This window comes from Oscarella lobularis, chromosome 3 (genome assembly GCF_947507565.1).
Source record: "Oscarella lobularis chromosome 3, ooOscLobu1.1, whole genome shotgun sequence".
Classification (NCBI taxonomy): domain Eukaryota; kingdom Metazoa; phylum Porifera; class Homoscleromorpha; order Homosclerophorida; family Oscarellidae; genus Oscarella; species Oscarella lobularis.
In genome coordinates, this window is record NC_089177.1 from 2,914,220 (window position 1) to 2,932,834 (window position 18,615).

At 47.6% G+C, this 18,615-nt stretch overlaps 7 protein-coding genes and 1 long non-coding RNA gene across 10 annotated transcripts; 3 read left to right on the forward strand and 5 right to left on the reverse strand.

Moving 5' to 3' along the window:
• Window positions 1-45: 45 nt before the first annotated feature.
• On the forward strand, window positions 46-629 carry LOC136184373 (neuroguidin-like; the record flags this gene model as incomplete). The annotated part of the gene is given in 5 exon segments (XM_065971265.1): window positions 46-77; window positions 132-187; window positions 239-293; window positions 346-429; window positions 480-629. Coding segments are annotated over 5 exon segments (290 nt in total), but the record flags the coding sequence as incomplete, so codon positions are not given.
• Window positions 578-4,290, reverse strand: LOC136184371 (putative leucine-rich repeat-containing protein DDB_G0281931). The gene has a single exon (XM_065971263.1). It carries the CDS (start codon window positions 4,005-4,007, stop codon window positions 684-686), a length of 3,324 nt encoding a protein of 1,107 aa, XP_065827335.1. The 5' UTR covers window positions 4,008-4,290; the 3' UTR covers window positions 578-683.
• On the forward strand, window positions 4,096-5,506 carry LOC136184374 (programmed cell death protein 6-like). 2 transcript variants are annotated; one of them, XM_065971266.1, is made up of 8 exons: window positions 4,096-4,176; window positions 4,234-4,295; window positions 4,346-4,390; window positions 4,486-4,536; window positions 4,671-4,814; window positions 4,871-4,885; window positions 4,946-5,055; window positions 5,222-5,506. In XM_065971266.1, exons 1-8 carry the CDS (start codon window positions 4,109-4,111, stop codon window positions 5,324-5,326), a joined length of 600 nt encoding a protein of 199 aa, XP_065827338.1. In that variant the 5' UTR covers window positions 4,096-4,108; the 3' UTR covers window positions 5,327-5,506. The 2 variants fall into 2 exon arrangements, with proteins under 2 accessions (XP_065827338.1, XP_065827339.1); XM_065971267.1 differs by lacking the exon at window positions 4,486-4,536.
• Window positions 5,507-5,629: 123 nt separating this feature from the next.
• On the forward strand, window positions 5,630-7,673 carry LOC136184372 (CCN family member 3-like). Its single transcript, XM_065971264.1, has 5 exons — window positions 5,630-5,915; window positions 6,121-6,252; window positions 6,438-6,680; window positions 6,738-6,971; window positions 7,022-7,673. The coding sequence occupies exons 1-5, from the start codon at window positions 5,825-5,827 to the stop codon at window positions 7,525-7,527; spliced, it is 1,206 nt and encodes a 401-aa protein (XP_065827336.1). The 5' UTR covers window positions 5,630-5,824; the 3' UTR covers window positions 7,528-7,673.
• Window positions 7,674-9,055: 1,382 nt separating this feature from the next.
• Window positions 9,056-10,023, reverse strand: LOC136184275 (uncharacterized). 2 transcript variants are annotated; one of them, XR_010669328.1, is made up of 4 exons: window positions 9,766-10,023; window positions 9,621-9,672; window positions 9,428-9,565; window positions 9,056-9,380 (listed from the first exon to the last, which is right to left on the reverse strand). It is a non-coding gene; the product is annotated as an uncharacterized lncRNA (long non-coding RNA). The 2 variants fall into 2 exon arrangements; XR_010669327.1 differs by having other exon boundaries at window positions 9,621-10,022.
• Window positions 10,024-10,059: 36 nt separating this feature from the next.
• Window positions 10,060-15,677, reverse strand: LOC136184273 (dynein axonemal assembly factor 9-like). The gene is made up of 40 exons (XM_065971141.1): window positions 15,575-15,677; window positions 15,435-15,508; window positions 15,294-15,381; window positions 15,210-15,238; window positions 15,034-15,158; window positions 14,895-14,991; window positions 14,767-14,842; window positions 14,687-14,714; window positions 14,557-14,634; window positions 14,438-14,505; window positions 14,334-14,376; window positions 14,236-14,282; window positions 14,028-14,181; window positions 13,892-13,970; window positions 13,810-13,834; window positions 13,679-13,763; window positions 13,518-13,621; window positions 13,418-13,463; window positions 13,269-13,362; window positions 13,147-13,214; window positions 13,041-13,091; window positions 12,914-12,986; window positions 12,768-12,871; window positions 12,460-12,698; window positions 12,315-12,404; window positions 12,132-12,264; window positions 11,992-12,080; window positions 11,875-11,927; window positions 11,725-11,830; window positions 11,549-11,674; window positions 11,410-11,494; window positions 11,264-11,349; window positions 11,127-11,213; window positions 11,029-11,080; window positions 10,922-10,979; window positions 10,808-10,867; window positions 10,588-10,757; window positions 10,468-10,533; window positions 10,328-10,421; window positions 10,060-10,277 (listed from the first exon to the last, which is right to left on the reverse strand). The coding sequence occupies exons 1-40, from the start codon at window positions 15,652-15,654 to the stop codon at window positions 10,165-10,167; spliced, it is 3,423 nt and encodes a 1,140-aa protein (XP_065827213.1). The 5' UTR covers window positions 15,655-15,677; the 3' UTR covers window positions 10,060-10,164.
• A 16-nt stretch (window positions 15,678-15,693) lies between these two features.
• Window positions 15,694-16,869, reverse strand: LOC136184274 (chondroitin sulfate synthase 1-like). The gene has a single exon (XM_065971142.1). The coding sequence runs from the start codon at window positions 16,860-16,862 to the stop codon at window positions 15,792-15,794; it is 1,071 nt and encodes a 356-aa protein (XP_065827214.1). The 5' UTR covers window positions 16,863-16,869; the 3' UTR covers window positions 15,694-15,791.
• Window positions 16,870-17,282: 413 nt separating this feature from the next.
• LOC136184276 (ankyrin repeat domain-containing protein SOWAHC-like) lies at window positions 17,283-18,490 on the reverse strand (the record flags this gene model as incomplete). Its single annotated transcript, XM_065971145.1, is given in 8 exon segments — window positions 17,283-17,489; window positions 17,542-17,639; window positions 17,702-17,802; window positions 17,944-17,964; window positions 18,016-18,096; window positions 18,154-18,226; window positions 18,278-18,355; window positions 18,404-18,490. Coding segments are annotated over 8 exon segments (621 nt in total), but the record flags the coding sequence as incomplete, so codon positions are not given.
• Between the last annotated feature and the right edge of the window lie 125 nt (window positions 18,491-18,615).

Genomic DNA, 18,615 nt, shown 5'->3' on the forward strand with positions numbered 1-18,615 from the left:
AATGGGAGTAGATCATTGCACGTGTTTATATCTTTTTCCTTTTAGGCGAATTTCAAGACGGACCAGAGGAAATTAGTGTATGAAACGTTTTGTCCTGCATTTCGTGGTAGAAGAGCTTAATTTTTTGCTAGTTTCACCCGGCTGTTACTCAGACACGAAATAGAGAGAAGGACAAGGAACGGGAGAGGCAAGTAAATAAAGGTATTTGTAGAAACTGTTTTAGCTTATTTGCTCTCAGATACGAGGAGGACAACTTTATTCGGCTTAACGAAAAGCCGACGAAGAAGAAAAGGGTGAGAAGGAGACTAGGCATACCTGTGTCGATAGAAGAGCCATTGTTTGCAGAGATTATCTGATGGAGCTGATCTGGGCCATCTGGCTGATTTTGATGACTTGACCGCATTGACGGGAGAAAGGACTCCAAAACGGGTAAGCCGCAATTAGCAGACAAGAGTGTAAGTTGCAAGACGCGTCCTTAGCGCAAAAGCGCCCCGTCGACTCGAAAAAAGTGGAAGGGAAGAAAAGGGAGGAAATCACGCTAGTTAGTCTGTCAGATGAGTTATGAACTTAACTTCCTGATTGCTGGAGCTACCGTGCAGCACAAGATAAGATAAATCATTCTAAAAGGATACTACAACATGCGTGTTCTCGTCTCCAAAGTGGCGATTCCTAGCGTTTTGTTTCTAGTGAGATTCCGCCGTTCCATAGCCTCTCGTTTGCATAGGCTCGCCTTTTTGAGCCCTGCGTCGTCGTATAGTCAACCAGACATACCAAATAAGAAGTGCGACGACCGTTACGACGTACACTACATTAACGGCGAACGTCGCTGTCGCTCCCGCCGTTGACGTGTACGGTTGATTTCTGGTTGTGTCATAGGTGACGAGCAGGACGGCAAAAGCGGCGGCGTCGACGTAGTTTTCCAATTCGCCGCGCGCCGCCTTGTACGGCCGTTTGGCGACGACGAACGTGACGGAGGCGACGACGAGACCTCCGAACAGCAGTCGTTCAATATCGTTCATCGTGAACTTATTGAAGACGGACAAAACAACCGCGGCAGCTAGTCGACGGAGCATGAGAACGACAGGCATTGTTCGACGATACTTCGGCTTGTAAGGATCGCACAGTGGACGAAGCCACTCTTGCGCTTTGGCGAACGTCTTCGTTGATCCTTTTACCGCCGATTTGGCATATTTGGCTAGCAAGAGTGCATAGATGATAGGTAAGCAGCATCCGTACGTAGCAATTAGCGCGGCAGCGACGGCGACGAGTCGTCGATGGAGCGTCGATCCGCATCGAATCCACGGAAAGGCGCGCATGTATGCGTCGTCTTCGTCTGGATCGCGATTGCACGGGACGAAGACCTCGATTGCGTTGCTAGCAACGGGAAAATAGACGATGTTGAACAGGAAGATGAAATTACGCTTGACGTTTTTGTTCGTTATGCTGCGAAGATGGCAATGATATCGGAGACTTCTTCTCGCCGCCCGTCCCCATCGAATAGCTACTTGGTAATTAATCACTTGCCCGAGGAGCAGAATCGTACCGAGTATAATCGGTAGGACGCCGAGCGAAACGAGCTTACCGAGCGGTTTGTATAGAATGGGAAAGAGGCAGGCGAGACCGCTAAAGTTTAGGTTGACTGCCTCTAGGACTTTGTAGACGCCGAGATGATGGAGAAAGGAGGCGAACGTGTAGTGGTCGTCATCGGTGCTGTCGATGCTTGCCGTCGTGATTTTTCCAAGAATTTGAAAGTAGAAGATGAGTGTTGTGGCTAATACAGTGACGGTCGTCACTCTGTAGTAGCTAACGATGACCAAAACGAGAACGAGAAAGTAACCTTCGGCTATGTAGGAGGGAATTAAGTTAGACAAGACGAGACTGACGAGAATAATGGCTTGGACGAAGACCGTTCCTATATTGATTTTTTGTAGGGTTTTGCTTGATAGGCAGCACGGTTGAAACAGATTCAGAATCCACTGAGCGACGAGAAGAAGCAGAACGGCTCCGACAGTTGCAGAGAACAGAATGATATTCTGTTGTATGTGGCTGCACGGAATACATCTGTCGAACAGCAGATGAGCGCCGGGTCTGCATTGGGAGCAGAGTCGATTGAAGCTGTGAGTCGCACACAGGCACGATTCGTTACACTCGGCCACCGTACCATTGTCGCTGAGCCAACAGGTGCAATTGCCGAAAGGATTACATCGATTTTTTCCGACGAGGGAAAAGCGGCATTGAATTAGCTTCGTCATGTTTTTCGGCGACGGCGACGGATAGCGGTGACCTTTAATCGTTATCAGGCTTTTTTTCTGACTGCCTCGACACGTTCCGCCGTTTGGACACAGACGACATCTGCCTCTATGACCAAAATATCCCTCGTCGCATCGGCAAAGCACCTTTCCGTAGTACGAACTGTTCATCAAGACAATGCCGTAAGGAAACGTGTTGAATTTTATTTGGGGACACGAGAAATTGTCGTGTTCTTGTTCCCTTATGCGAACGCTGTCGTCGACGATGAGCTGCGCTGGGAGAGGACGATCAAGATTGTCTGTCTTAAGAAGAGGATTGTTCAAAACGCTGTATCGACTGAGAGAATAGAGAAATCCCCCCAAATTGGAAAGCGGCCCCCACAGGTAGTTGTTGGAGAGGTCCACGTTACCTAAGTATCTGTTGGGTGTTGCTGATTTGGGAACAGGTCCACAGATTTGATTGTGCGATATGTTGATGCTAACGAGCTCGCCAAAGCCGAATGCGTTTGTATTCCAAAATTGCAACGGAATGTGACCGCTTAGATTGCAGGCAGAAAAGTCCATGATTTGAAGATGCTTGACGTTGCGAAATGCGCTGACAACTTGTTGGAATGACACGCTCAGGGGGTTAGAAGCCATTCGGATGACTCGGAGATTAGGCAATTTGAAGGATGACGGTGACATGTCGAACCAAGTAAAACGATTGTACGATGCGTCAATTATGCCGACAGTCTGGTGAGTCAGCAGCGACACCGGGATAGTTCCGTGTAAGTAGTTGCTGCTCACGTCAATAGTCTGCAAGTTGACCAATTGCTGAAAAATGTCTGGAAGCGTTCCTGTTATCTTATTCTCCTTGAGGAAAATGTTTTCTAGTTTCGGGTATTTGTTTCCAAAATCAAGAGGCAGCGTTCCCGTTAGTCTGTTTCCCATCAGGTTCATCTCGAACAGTCGAGGAAGGGCTGGTAGTTTCGTTATGTTTCCTCTTAGACGAAGATCTTCGAAATCTAGAAAGTACAGACTCTTCATTTTGGTTAGGCCCCTCAGCGGAAGGTGACCGCTGATCTTCGTTTGACCTAGGCTCAAAACGCCAAGCCATCGTAGACTGCCCACGTCGTCTGAAAGATTCCCGGAAATGTTTTCGTTGCAAGATAGCTGTAGCTTATATAATGCTCCGTATGTAGAAATATTTTTCCACGGTACGATTCCGCTGAAGTTGTTGAACGAAAGCGCAATATGTCGTAATCGATTGTTTGGCGGCAAACGAGGAAGAACGGCTCCTATGTCGCCATACAAGGCGTTTTGGCTGACCATAAAAATTTTTAAATGTCGGAGTTTCAGTACTGAAGGTGGCAGAACGCCAAACAGGTTATTTGAAATCAGTGAGATCTCCTGTACCCTTTCGGTTTCGTCGCAAACGATGCCATACCACATACAGTAGTGTCTTGAAGTATTCCACCCGCATCGATTAGTCCAACAAGGTCCATTTGTACGAATGTAGAGCTGTAGTAAGACGCTTCGCTCTTCACGATGCAACAGGCTTGAATTTGTGCTAGTACGGTTTGTTTCTGGTGAATCACAGTCCGTAGAGGAAATTCTGAAACCGTACTCTTTAGAAGCACTGGAACGAATTAATGTTTGAATGTGGCGTTCAACTGATTTTGTCCCTTTTACTCCTGACAAGTAGTAGCAGAAGCTCATAAAGATCACGATGATAGCTTTTCTGTTCGCTGCTTCAAACTGTAGCGACGTAAGTGACATTTTTGGAGACAAACAAAAAATAAAAATTCTTTGCACATGTGAAGCACCTCTCCTGGCGCAATGTGTCAATGTCTCAATTTCATCACGTGACTATTTCCAAGATGGCGTACGGATACGGAGCACCGAAAATGCCAGTCGATCAGCAGTTCCTCTGGGGCATATTCTCAAGGTGAAACCTACTTGGAGATATTGAATGACATCAGGAGAAAGTGTAGCCAAATTTCAGAGTCGACAAGGATCGAAACGGGAAGATATCGGCCGACGAACTTCAGACGGCTCTTGCCAACGGTGAGACGCAAATTCCGAGCAAAAGCAACGTTCGATCGCGATTACTTTAGGCTCGTGGAACCCCTTCAATCCCGAAACAGTTCGCCTAATGATCAGTAAGAGGCAGGCGTGTCTCACAGGGGAGGGGGTCCCATACCATACAACAAACCGTGCCTAAAAGAATCTGCACGGTTGCGGTTTATGGCAACAGCAACCCTGCATTTTATATTCGATACAAAGAGACCACACGACACGAATAGGAGTAAGCGACGCGATGATTCATCGTTCCCCGACGGAAGCCAAACGTAGACTACGGCGACTCGGCGACGAAGGACGCGTTTGGCGTGCTTTCATTAGCGAGAAGTCGTCGGGGTGCTAATTTTCTTTTTATTCAAGGCATGTTCGATCGCGACAAGTCCGGCAATATAACGTTCGACGAATTTGGCGCCCTCTGGAAATACGTCACCGATTGGCAGGAGACGTTTCGGAGTTTCGATCGCGATCGATCGGGCCGAATCGACAAAGGCGAACTCCAAACAGGTACACCGCCAAAGAAGGATCCTGCTGCGGCTTTTCTTTCATATTTATCTATGCAGCGCTCTCTACCTTTGGTACTAATGGACTCAATTTGGGTTAAGTTCGCGCGTGTAAATGCGGTCTGAAACTGCTAGGGTATCGGCTCTCCGATCGCTTCTACGATCTTCTCATTCGAAAGTTTGATCGTACGGGACAAGGGACGGTCGCCTTCGACGATTTCATTCAGTGCTGCATAACTGTCGAGGTAAGGAAAAAATGGGGCGTTTGCGCGGCGGTGGAAGTTAGGCGGTTGTTTTTTCGGCTCGATTGCCTACTGTTCTATATTTATTATCATCTTTATACCACCTCCGCACCTGAAAGCATTCCGCGTCGCGTCGGCTGCCCACGTAGCTCTTTTCGTGTTTTCTCAGATGTTGACGGCGAGTTTCCGGCGCCAGGACGCCAATCGAACCGGCTGGGTGCAGCTGACCTACGAACAATTTCTAACGCTCGTTTTCAATTGCAAGTCGACTTGAGACACGCCCCGGGGGTAGGGGGAGGATAGAGGGGATTCAGTCAATCGCGGAATAAGGGTTCTCCCTTTTGTTCGGCTCCCCCCTCGCACCTACTACTAATGGCACCCCCCGTGTTTGCTTTCGTTTGCATACTTCTCGCGCATGTTTTCTGATACGACGCAGTCGTTCTTTGGTATTCGACGTCTTGCACCTCTCCGTCGCGTCGCGCATAGCGAGCTCCCCCTCGAAGCGTCCAATCTGCTTCGGTCGACCCCATGATTCCTCGTCTGCGGTTGATTAAACAACTGGCAGTCAGTTATTTTAGCGTTCCTACGATGCTGAAGATGTTAATAACTTGCTCTGCGGCCAGCTTTGCTCGATAATGAACCCATTAGACAACTAGACGCCGTATCACCGATTCTATAAGAGCGCGTGTCCCGACGGACGTAGTGTCAGTAGTGCTTACCTCCCTTCGGCTAACACTAGTGCGCCTCTCCTCCATATATCACTGACAAGACAATGGAACGAGCATTGCTCTGGCTGCTGTTAGTTGTTCTTTGTCGTTCTCGTACAGTGCCTATCGATAGCGATGACGACTATAGTTCTTCAGGTGAGTCTTTTCTCCTTCCCGCGTCCCCCTAGCTTTTCCTCTCCCCGGTTGTGCGCGTTGCCCCCCTTTTTCCTCGCGCGTCTTCGCTCTCATATTCTCCTTAGCTCTCTCTCTCTCCCTCCTTCGAGCTCAATATTGCTAGCTAGTTTGTATTGCGGGATCCCCTGGTTTTGCATTTTTTACCCGCCGGCATTTGATTTCTTAGCCCAATTAACGCCGCCCGAAAACTTGGACTGCGAAGGCGGCTACGTTCAGGGTGCCAAGTGGATTACGAACGATTCCTGTACGCAGTGCACGTGCGCCAACGGCACGATCTTCTGCGACATCGTTGAGACGTGTAAGCGTGGGGAGGGACTCGAAGAGAAGCTGTTGTTTATATACGGCGTGCCGTGGGTGGTGGGACAGTCGCTTCTTTAGCTGTGTACACATGGGGAGGAATGGGGTAAAGTAATTGTCGCGTGTAGAAGGCTTTTCTTATGCAAATGCCGTTATGTTCCTAAATGCTTTTCGGCATCTGCATAGGTTGCACATGGAAAGACGAGAGCACGGGAGCACTGAAAATCTACCCGCACGGAAAATTGATTCAAAGCGGCTGTTCGACGTGCATGTGCGACAGAGGCAGAGTTTCGTGTCCGAGTCGAAGTTGCCCGAAATGGTCGAGTCTGTGCAAGGGTCGCTTGCTGGGTCCCACTAAGGACAACACCTGCCCTCAGCCTCACTGCGTCGAAGACGAGTGCGGATGTCCGCAGTTACTCTGCCATCGATGTCAGTCGAGTAGAGAAAGGATTTTCCGCGCGGCCATTTCTTCTTTTTTCTTTTTAGTCTGCGTCGTCGGCGACGGAATACACAAGAGGAAATACGCGCACGCCGAGACGTGGCACAACTACAGTAACGGCGAGTGCGGCGACCAGTACTCGTGTTTGTTTGGCATTTCGTTCAACTCCACGCCGCCATCAGGAGAGCTTACCTGTCCGGATGTTACCAAACGCGACTGTCCTGGCCACGGAAGAAAAACGATATTGCCCGGAGAGTGCTGTCCATCTTGGATATGCGACGGTGAGCGTTTGACTTTTTTTTTAATCAAAAGGCGTCATTACCGCTTTCAGACGAAGAACCGTGTACGATGACGTCTTGGTCGCCGTGGACCGAATGCTCTAAATCGTGCGACATGGGCATTTCGAGACGCCATCGACGAATCGCAGCTCGGCCGACTTCGACTGCCAATGGAATGGAGGACGTCAAATGTCCGCCGACGTTGGAGGTGCGGCACTGTTTTCGTCTGCCCTGCTCTCCGCCCGATCCGTTGAGCGGCGAGCCGTCACCAACGGCGGTCGCGACTCCGACTTCGACTACGACGACGACGGAGACTTGGCCGTGGATAAACGATCGCATTGTGCACTACTGGATAAGCGTCGACGAATGTAAGAGCGCGCACAAAGTGAAGGTAAAGCACTGCGGGAGAAAGCGATGCCACAAGTACGGCTTGCACAATGCGCCGGTGTATCAGAGTACTATCAATATTGTAATGGTGTGCAAGGGAAAGAGACAGTTGCGACTGTTTGAGAGCACTGAGGATTGCGGTTGCTTGCCACGACCGCGGCCGTATCCGTAGCCGAGGGCGGCAGCATGCTTTTGCTAATTGGTTGCGAATTTAATACGCACCGGCGACTAATCCGTTTTATTCCTATCATGATTGGCTGCTTCTGCTTCTGCTGTACTTGCGAAGGCAAGGAAGAAAAATAGATAAATAAATAAATACTTGTATGTACCTTTCGAGACATCCCGAAGAGCCGTGATTCCGGTCAGTCGTAAGGCGCTTTCAGAGCAGCGTATTATCATTACCCTCATCTTGTATTGAGATTCTATTATTTCAGAGTGGACTGGTTTTGGAGCTGAATGTTGTCTTTGGAAGTAAGGATTTGGGCGGGTAGGGGTGGGGGCGAGAAGTAGACAGTAATAACGGCTTCATTTACTTCATCAGAGTCCATCATAGTTGTACGAATTGCACGCGTTATTATCCTTTGCCGTTTAGTGTCACAGTCCATTGTTATTATCACGCAGCTCTCCGCCTGCAATAACAGGACACACTAACGGCACGCGTTTCCGGGCTTTTTTTTTCTAGGAAACAATGGGGTCATACGGGCAAGCGATGTTCGGCCACACTTCTGCTGCTGAATCACTCGGGTCCTCAGGGCGAGCCCGCATTGCCTCGCAATGACGTTAAAGAATTTCCTTCTTACTCGGCCGAAGCGGATCAGCTGAGCAGATCAACGATCAGACTGGCGAACGATGATGGTTTTCAACGAAGTACCCGCGATACCAGCTATACCGTTATCGAAGACGGAGCCGCGAATTGCTTGGGTGTCCAATCGCTTTTCTAGTAAGATTCTAACGTCAGATACGGGAGAGGGGACCCCCTAGCTGGGCCCCCTTTACTCCCCTGATTTATTTATGAAACAGCGGGGTTTGTTTTCTGTTTGGCGTCGCGGTATCAAATCAAACGATAGATTTTGATCAACACGTGACCGGAAAAAAAGAATGATCAGGGCTATAACTTTCTGAAGAAGAAGAAGGTGACGAAGAGGTTGACCGTGGTCCCAACGTCCTCAGCAGGACGGGGGTCCATCTACCGGATCCGGTGATTTGTATCTTAATTATAAGATGCCATCACTTAAACTGCTTGTATGCCTCCGGTGGTATGAGGCAATAACGTCTAAACTGCCACCGACTCCTGGGCAGGCTTACATCAACTGCTGAAGCGGTTGTGCGGCCCCGAGCAGAAAAACTGCCCAATTTTCATGGCGTGCGCCTTTTGAGGCTACCATCCTTATTGGTAGTCTCTTTGGGAGGACGCCTACAGCAAAAGGAAGCCTGTATGCAATACTGCAGGCACGCATTTGTGGCAGGAGACGGTGGTGTTTGCCATCACAAGTGGGTAATGCGTTGGCAGCTTTCCTCCTCCTCCTCCTAATCCGCTTTCTTTGTAGATAAGAATTTGGGGGTCCTGGGCACGACCTCCACAACAAAAACTGCATCCATGGGGGTCCTGAGCAAGACCCCGTCAACAAAAACTGCTCTTCCGGGGTCCTGGGCAAGACCCCGTTATCAAAAACTGCCCGCGCAAAAAGAGGGAAAGTCTGTTCGTTTTTTCATTTTTATTGAAATAAAATGTTTATACCCTATCCTTTTCTCCATGACGGCGGCAGCGCACGCGGGGTGCACCACCCCGCCGGCGCCCCAACTAGCCTATCTAACCTAACTACAGTCTGCCTAGCGCGTCTGGGAAATAAGGCGTGCAAGTCATGTTATGCGCCTACTACACATGCACCACATGCCTTCCTCCTACACCCTTTCATCTAAGACTATAAAAACCGTTTTCCTACTACATTCTCTTCTTCGCAATAGTGATAGCGCCTGCGCAGCCACCAATACCAGAACTCAACGAAATTCCAACAATAGCGAGACCTAACAAGCAAGAATAAACCAAAATATATCTATTTTTTCACGCATACCAGTGGTTATTATGAAACTCCGGACAAATCACTCCATATTTTCTACAATTCAAAATGCCAATCCGCCTGCAGGTATCGCTGCTCCTTCTCAAACGACGCACAGCCCTTCAGTTATAGTCCGGACGCCCAATGAATCCTCTGGTGTGAAATAATACAAATGTATTAGTGAAGAGCCTCTTCGCTATTTTCTCACCAGGCGCTGGCTTCGCGGCATCCGCGAGAAATTACCGATCTTGCTCATACACCTGCGCTGACAATTAGGAAGAGGGAAAGAGACGAGGTCCGCGCGGTGTTTGCGTCACGACCAACGCACGACTGGTCAGCGTTGCAGAACTTACCGGCTGTACGAATATGAAGGTAGGGTGGGCTAGCTGGTATTAACCTCGTGCGTGGAGGCGACACTGTGCTTCGCCCTTGCGCCAAATGGTCGCGAGAAACGAAACGGACCCGAAGCCGCGCGTACAGCTCCATAGTTGGATTCGTTGTTTCCCGTTTCCATCTTGGGACGGGTTATAGGAATCGCGAGCGAGGACTCCGAGGAGAAGAGCAGAACGGCCTCGTGGTTTTGATCGCTGTACGGGAACTCGTCGACGTAACGCGTTGGTGGCGCGCTGCCGGACAAACTATTGGCGCCGATTTCGTTACAGATGATCGTCCAAGTACACTTCACAACATCATCACATAGAGATAAAGCAATAAAAATATAAGCAGCTGCAGTGATTTTTATACCAGCTCTTTTAGTGTTCAGCTGAAAATAGATCCTGTAACGGACCCCGTGCCACCTTTTCATTGTGCCTATCAATTCGTGCGTTCTCTTGGGCCACGTAGTCGTCAATAAACGTTGGTAAGACTGTACAGTAAAACTTGAAAGATGCAACTCTATAATTAGGTGAAACTAACGTGGATGGGTATCAGATTTATCTCCCGCAAGGCTGACATAGTGATAACCGTTAAAGAAATGCCCTTCGGGAAGTGGATCAAGTTTATGCAGACGCTGCAAACATTCGATATAGAAAGGGATGCCCGGTTTTGTATCAAACCTGAATTTGGGCGATTTCTGAATGGCTCAGATCCTCCTTTGTCCTGTGCTTCTTAGTTTGTGGAAGCTGACACAAAGGCCTCTACATGCAGTAACGTAAACCATAAAAGATTGTTTCTACCTGTTTCCTGCATTGTTTGAGCCAATTCTTGAGACGTTCTTCATTCAAATTGGTGCCCCAGAAAACGATGACGTTTTCTTTAGATGTAGCAGGAAGCGCATCAGTGGCCGAAGAGAGTGCGAGGAATTTGCTCTGACGAACAAACTCCAAATCGTGAAAAACAGGCGAATCTGTGAACGGACGCTTGCCAAAGAAGAAATGCCAGGAGATTTTAGTTTGCCTGTGAGAGTCAATCTCGCCCGAATGTGGTACACCGTGTCTGAACTCCTTGACTTCAAAACTACAATAAGAGCATTGTGCAAACGAAATAGCGAATATAGCTCGAACGTTCTACCAGACAGTTGAGAAACGAGAAGTTGCCGCTCCAGCGGAAGATAGAACTTCAGACAAATCTAGAAAAACGTGCCAAAGAACACAACTACCCCGCACATAATTGCAGACCGAATGAAAGTTATGAGACGGCGTCGGGCGAGACACAGGACTTTCTTGCAGCCTTCACAAAGCACAAAGCAATAAACACGAACAAACGTATCACGCACATATCCGGATGAAGTAGGAGACGAATGCGTCGATTAGACGGATCCGAGAAGGCGGTGTCGGACAATATAGCCAGCAAGTTTTCGTCGCTGAAAAGTAAGAATGTTACATCGTAGGAAATGGCGTCAAGAGTTCTTACGTCAGAGCTTTCGAAGACGGACATTGGATGTACGTAGCAGAGGGATTGCACGCGCGAATCAGCTGCTCCACGTAATAATCCCTCATCTCCATTGAGGGCCCCCCATTACGCGAAGTCTACAAAGACTATGTGAAACGAATACCTACCTCATCCGCGTCAGCGTTCGTCGTCCAGACGATGTTGTTCGCCAGACCCGAAGAGCAATCGGAAAGCAAATTTGGAAAAAATTGCCTAGAGAAACGCACAAAGTCATTTGGTACGGTTCTGATATTCAAAAGCACCTACCCATTGTCTGCGCAGCAATTGGTCAAATCCACGCACGAAGTTACTGCGCCCAAAGTCAGACATTCTCTGACCGTCTCGGAGGGATGCTGAACAACTGCGTGTATCACTTCTTTGACACCGGTCACCCTACAGGAACGAATAGCCCTAGTGCATATCTTTTCCTTACTGAGACTCACCCTGGCGTTACGATAAGAATTCGAGTTCGTTTCTTTGGACCAGAACCGGACGACGTCTTGCGTTGTCGAGTCTTAGTCACAATCGAAGACAAAAACGACTGCAAATCTAAAGCAAAGTACAGTATATAAAAACCGCTTTCAATTTACAACCTTCCGGATTAAAGTCGTCGCAATTATCCAGAGGCTGTCTCAGCACTATCCATCTAGAGAAAAAAAGGATCTAGATACACTGTATGTACTCTGATCTTTCTCGTGATCTACTTATACCTCGTTCCCTCCTTGTCTAAGTTCACTAGTCTCTCACTGAGTTGATGCTTGCCGCTTCCAAGCATTCCCGCTATGACCGTGACAGCAATCTGAAAAAAAACGAGTCAGTAAACACGGAAAACGATTGTCACAAAAATGACTTGTTTTGACTCTTCGCCGCCTTCGCCGCGATCGTCGTTGAAAACGGTCGAATCTAATGCTAGAGAGAGTTCGTCGACAGATGGTACGTGTTGACCTTGAAGACAGGCACTCGCTTCTACGTGTGCCGCAAATCTAATACATAGACTTCTAGGTGGTTTGATTTATATGTACTATTGACATGCCTGTCGAGTTGAGGCGATTTATCTTGGGCTCTTTGTCTCGCCGACGAGCCTCTAGCATTGAGCCTATAGTGAAAACGGAGTTGTCGATAACTAGAAAAAGAAAAATTAATGATCAGACAGAATTTCCCCTGCGTTTAATTCATACATTTCCTCGAATTCATCAGGCAATTCGTCTATGTCCTCAAGAAATGAAGTCGCCGAAGAGGTAGCACTCGTCGTCTTCCAAACGGGCGAGACGTGCTTGTAAAATGCCCTGTAGGCCGGCGAGGCGGGCATCAAGGCGAGAGCAAGTGTGCACGACGATTGACGACAAACGAAGGGAAGACGAGGCAGCAACGCGTCCGAATAGCAAAGAAGCAGAAACGATAGATCACTCGGAGAGCCCTAGTAAAAAAAAACAGTAGTACACGCGCGTCGGAGCGGAGATTCGACGTCGCGATCGAAGAGGCGTACAGCGTTGTAGAGCTTGACGGAATCGACGTGTTCGAAAGGAAACGAGACGTAGCCGAAGTGGGGAGCCTTGAACGCCGCAAGTTCGCTCGTAATGATCAATTTGCCTAGACGATGCGTCAGCAAGCCGCTAATGCAAATCTCCATACCTTTTAGCCATCTCTGAGGCTTTTCGCTCATCACCAAATAAGCGTCGTCGTTTAGCAACACCCGAGTCGATGCCTTTGCATATTGATCGCTTAGAGGAAAACGTATCGTATTGTTGACTTGACGTACTTTTATTTTGTTGGCCAGTTGGAGTTGTGTCCGCACTTCCTCTGCATCTCCCTGTTCGCCAAGGGGGAATGTAGAGACGCTTTTCAAAGTGCTCGTTCATACTTACAGGCCAAGCTACGTATGCGGGTATAGATTCTGTCAGTGAGAGCCACGCAGTGTCTTCTTGGGTCTCAGCTACTTACGATTTAATTGTGGTCAGTAGTCATTCTAATCTCTCTCTCTCTTTACCTTGGCGATTCACTTGGATAGACGAATCGAGAAACGAATCGGCGTAAGCGAGGGATCCGGTCGTTCCAGGGACATCGTATACGATAAGACGAGCCTACACGCATGCAAACGGTCGTTCACTTTGCATTCTCTCCCCCAAGTCCGCTTACGGTCTTAATTGCAGATACGCGTTTTCCATCAACCAGGTCAACTGGCCTAGGATATGAAATCCAAATCATAAGTACATCTTACGTACCCGTTAGAGCCTACTGTCCGTGAGAGTTGCGTGCCCACATTGAAAACACGACGTTCTCTCTTCTAATTTGACGATCCTTCATTATAGACTTCAACGATCTGAAGCAACTCTCTTCAGCCTAAGATAAAAACAATACGGTAGCTCAATTTGTGACAAAGAACGGTTACGCGCCTACATTTCTACAACTGAGTGTTTTCACGTAGACATCAATGGCTTTGTAAACGGACTGAATCATGATGTGGTAGAGTTCAGTAAGAAACCTGCAGCCAAGAGTCAGACAAACGCGAAAATTCGTTCCTTCCTTACTGAGCCTGAAATCCTTTTGACTGTCCTAAAAGAAATAAGTACATACATTGCAATGCTAGGATTCCTAAATTTCTCAAATTACCGTCTGACAAGAATCCAGTGTGAAAGAAGTATGTTCTAGAGCAGGACAACGCACCCTTGGGATCGTCACACTCACACAACTCAATAATTAAAAAGAAAATTTTTAAAATAAATCCCAATCAACAATTTCTGCTCACCATGTGTGTCGCTATTTCTCCGTCGTGTTGACCCAATGTCCCTATAGCCGATTGAGTCATCTTAGCACCGCGAAGTCGACCGTCCAATGACGCCATAGTCTGCCTTTGAGTGTTGATCCCTGCAAGCAAAACGGGACCGCGGAGAGAGGCATCACTAAGTGCAAACGTACAAAAGAAAAGATATCGAAAACGATTACATAATGTGCACCTCGAAGGTTGATTGCCAAGCCCGTGAGTAAAGTACGTAGACAAAGGCTTGATAGAAAGTCGTAATAAAAACAGAAACGGGAAATTCCATACTCTTACCTCTCCAATAGAATCCTCACGCAAAGAGAGCATGTCAGCGTGACTAAGAGAAGAACACAACTCGCGCTTAACGTGATCAAGAAAGATGAGACAATGGAACAAACCTATTGCTGCTGACAATATCAACGTTCTGCACTACAGAATTGAACTGGCCTTCAAACAAAGGCAAAATCTGAGAAAGAAAATTTAAAAAAAAAAATCGTTGCGTTTCCAAGCCACGTACGCAAGTGACAATGTGAAGCAGAGAAGCCAAATCAAGGCAGTCATATAAGGGAGCCAGTAGTCCAGCAACATCGACCACCTATTTATTATACATAGGGAATCGATATCCAAAAGGCAAATATGCTGCATACGTCATGATGCATGGTGAAGAAACCTCCACTGATTATTTAAAATCATAAAGAATCACATAGAGAATTGATCCATATCCTACCATCCGTAGTCTTCTAGAGCGTAGCTCTGAATCAGCGGCCACTTTTCTATGAGCATGGGGTCAAACTTTTCACCTCCTGTCAATGAGAACGATAAAAAAAAGGCAAAGACGAATAAACTTCCAGTTGCCTGGTAGACCAAACGGAATGCCAACATTCGAACGATTCCGGCTCATTGCAATGAAACTTTGAACTTTGAAATCTTCAGCCAAATCGCCGTCCTCAAACTAAGCGAATTATCAATAGACCAAGATAGCTCTCATCACCACCTCTTCCTTCCGCGGACAAAAGAGCTGAACATTTGGCCAATGGGAGATAAAAGGGAGCAGTGACGCAAAGTTCACAGGATTGCAGTACACCTCCACGAAATTCGAGCCAATCGCAAGTACGACGTCTAATGCCGTTCAAACTCGATCGCAAAAGCGTTCCTATTTCGTCTTCTTACCTTCCATGACGTCGTCGTCAAATCCCAAGCTAGATTTCATAAATTAGGATGAGGTCAAAAAAAGGCCCCAAGGTGCTATCTCGCCTCGGATCGTCGATTTGACGTCCCGAGTGTCCAAAGAGAAGATAGCCAACAAGTTTTCTGCTCTCGTCATTGAATCTCGAATCGACGCCTAGACAATCCTTCAATTTTGCACGCGCCACGGGAAGAACAACAGTTGCGTGCCTAAAATGCATAAAATGACGTCGATTTCGGCGTGCGAGCCGACGATTTGCTGAACGCGACGCAGCCGCGCAACGCTGAAAGAAAAAAATCGCCAGAATAGAGAAACGACTGTCGATTATCGACGTCAAAGACGCGATAACCTTTCGAAAGCACCAAAGAAGGCACGCGACGTTTTATCTCTGCTCGACTGAGGTCGTACGAAGGGAAAACGACGATCCATCTAAACACTATACGGGATCCACAGCGCCGACGGATTAAATAAAATCTGGAGTGTATTGGAGAAGATTAAATAATAAAACAAAAAATACCGGTAGTCAGTGAATTCATTAAAACAATTGATTTACTCGCGCATAATCTCTATGTTATAACCGCTTTATTCCTCTCCTTCCACATAGCAACACTGACCTGAATTTTCCTCTGCTCGGCCTCCAACTTCTCCATCTCAAACTCCTGAAAGAACTGATGAACGACGCGCATCATGTCGGGCTGCTTGATTGGATGCAGCGTCACCGCATTGCGCGCAAATCGATGCTTCCTCAACTCCTTCAACTCGCGATCGGTGAACATGGCCTTCGAGAAATCATTAAAGAAATGCCTCTCCAACTCGTAGCTCCACGTGCACTGACGTCCAACGCGACGACTAATGCACCGACCCACTTCGACGTCCTCGTTATACGAGACGACCGTCCGTTTCATGCACTCGTCGATGTGCGGACGAAGTCTCTTGAGAAGAGCGCGACTATAGAAGACGCCCGGACCGCCCATGCAGTAGACCTCGCCGGTTTCCAATTTCAAGCGTCGTCGATCCTCCTCGCGACCGAAACCCGGCTGGCCCATGTAGATGGAATCGCCGCTGTCGATCGTGTCGAGAAAGGCGACGAGAGCGTTCGGACGCACGTAGAGATCGTCGTCGGCGCGCATGAACCAATCGTAGTCGTCGATGAAATGATCGTGAATGTATTTGAGCATTGTGAAAACTTTTTTCTGGGGCGGATACGTGTCGTCGACGGCCGGAAGTGCGACGATCGGCAAGTCGGCGCTCGTCGTGCCTTCCGACGAGAAGAAGGCGATTTTCGGCATTTCGCGACCCCACGTTTCGTAGATCGCTCGCGCGCGCGTTTCGAGGAGATCCTTCGCCGTGACCACGCCCACGAAAAGAGTTTTTCGTCGTCGGAGCTCTTGGGATAGGCTCACGGGACGCTTGCCCGTTCGAAGAACGCGCTTCAAGCTCGTCGGAGGCGGATCTGGCTTGTACGGCTTCTTCGATGGCTCCATATGCGAAGCGGGCGTCGAACGCACGAGAATCGAGTCGTCCAAAGGACTATTTGTCAATATGGCGTGATTCTTGACTTTCCTAGTCGCTATATAGATCAGAGGAAGAGCCGTGACGAGGCAAACGATCAGTAACCATCGAAATGCCAGACGCATCTTCGACGACTTAGCGCACGCTGATTCTCCGCACGTGCATTCGCCCTGTGCATTCGTCGAATGGGAAAGGGGCTCAAGCAGCACAGTAGACGGAAGAAGCCGTCCTCATTAGCGCCTAAAAAGACTACGGTTAAAGTTTCTAAGGCGAAAACAGGAAAGAAAGTCAGTCTTTACTGTCTCTCTCTCTACGAAGAGTAGATAGGCTGTATTGCAGGTGTCGAGAGAAGCTCTGCTTGAAAGGACGCTTTCATCTGATCGAGATTATTCCGTACTACAGCAGAGCCAATACAAAGTAAGTATACATCAGATGCTGAGTGTTTTGACTGACGATCAAGGCAATCAAAACCACGAAAAAGCCAATGAAGAACGATGTAAAGAAACGGCCACTACAAAAGGAATCGGCTGATATAGACAGTGTAGTCGCAGATATAGCACAACTCTAGTTTCAATGTAAAATGCTATGCATCAGTCAGTGTCATGGATAAGTATTCTAAATCAAATCAGTTGGCTCAGTCTCGTTAATTAACGGTAGTCTATTTCTTCTCTCAGTCTATTGCTGTTAGATCACCTTCTGAGGTTGATAGCTTGTACTCCCCGTTACCACGCTCGGGCTCGTCAGTCCAACTACTGTAGTTATCCACATTACGTCACAGAAACTAAAATGATTTACAATACATACCTAGGCTGGGGATAGACGTGAGTGATGACGGGCTTCTCCTTCGGCGTCTTTCCACGCAGCCTTCGGAAGCTTCGCTTAAGGATTCCGGGTGAGAAAAACTTTCAAGGAAAGACAGGAAGCAAGTCAATTTGAAGCCACAGTAGTCAATAACCTAGCGTACGTTTCGGCTACGCGATGGCTTCCACGAACCGTCTTGAACGTCGCTAGTAAAGCTTCCACTCGTTTTCAATGGAACTTCAATTTCTGGTGGGCTTGAATCAACTGAGTGTATAAAATAGACAAGAGTGCCAGTAATAATAAACGAATTGTCTGCTCTTGTGGGGAGAATTAATAGGTGATTTAGCAAGAAAGGTTAGAGAGTCCGTTTTAGCCAAAAGAAACTGGTGCACTATTGCTACGTACCGTCTTTCCAGTCAAGCATCACTAAAATGCAACTTTACATGTCAGCTCTTTTGATGACAACGACGGCCAAACCTTTGCATTCTTCCTTGACTTTTGCGCTCGCAATGTCTCTTGGCTGCTTGCCGGCGTGATCTCGAGCGTAGACATCAACGCCTTCAATTATAAATTCCAATATATTATGCAACGCGGTTAGAATTATTCTTCTTTTACCGTGATTGTCGACCAGAAGAGAAATGACGTCGCTCCTGCCAAATTTGGCAGCCAAATGTAATGCTGTCTGTCCCTGTAAAAAATGCGTGAAGCAACTACTGTGTAAATAAATAGTTCCACTTACCCCCTTTATGAACGGATCGAGCCACAGAGCACATTCAATTAGACATAATTTTGATAATATCAACAGTGTACTTACATGCTAAAAAACTGATATTGATACACCATATTTTACTTGGAAATAACTTACCGTCTTCAGGCTGGGATCAGCATTAGATTCAAGAAGCAATCGAACCGTGTCAAATTTGTCCAATTTGATAGCCCAGTGCAAAGCAGTCTAGAAGCAAATGTGGATAAGTGCAAAGAAATCGGATAGGATCCACGAGTAATGCCCTTACATACTAAACAGACCCAGAACGTTGAAGGAAGGCCAGAGATAAATCACTTCATTGCACAGTCAGT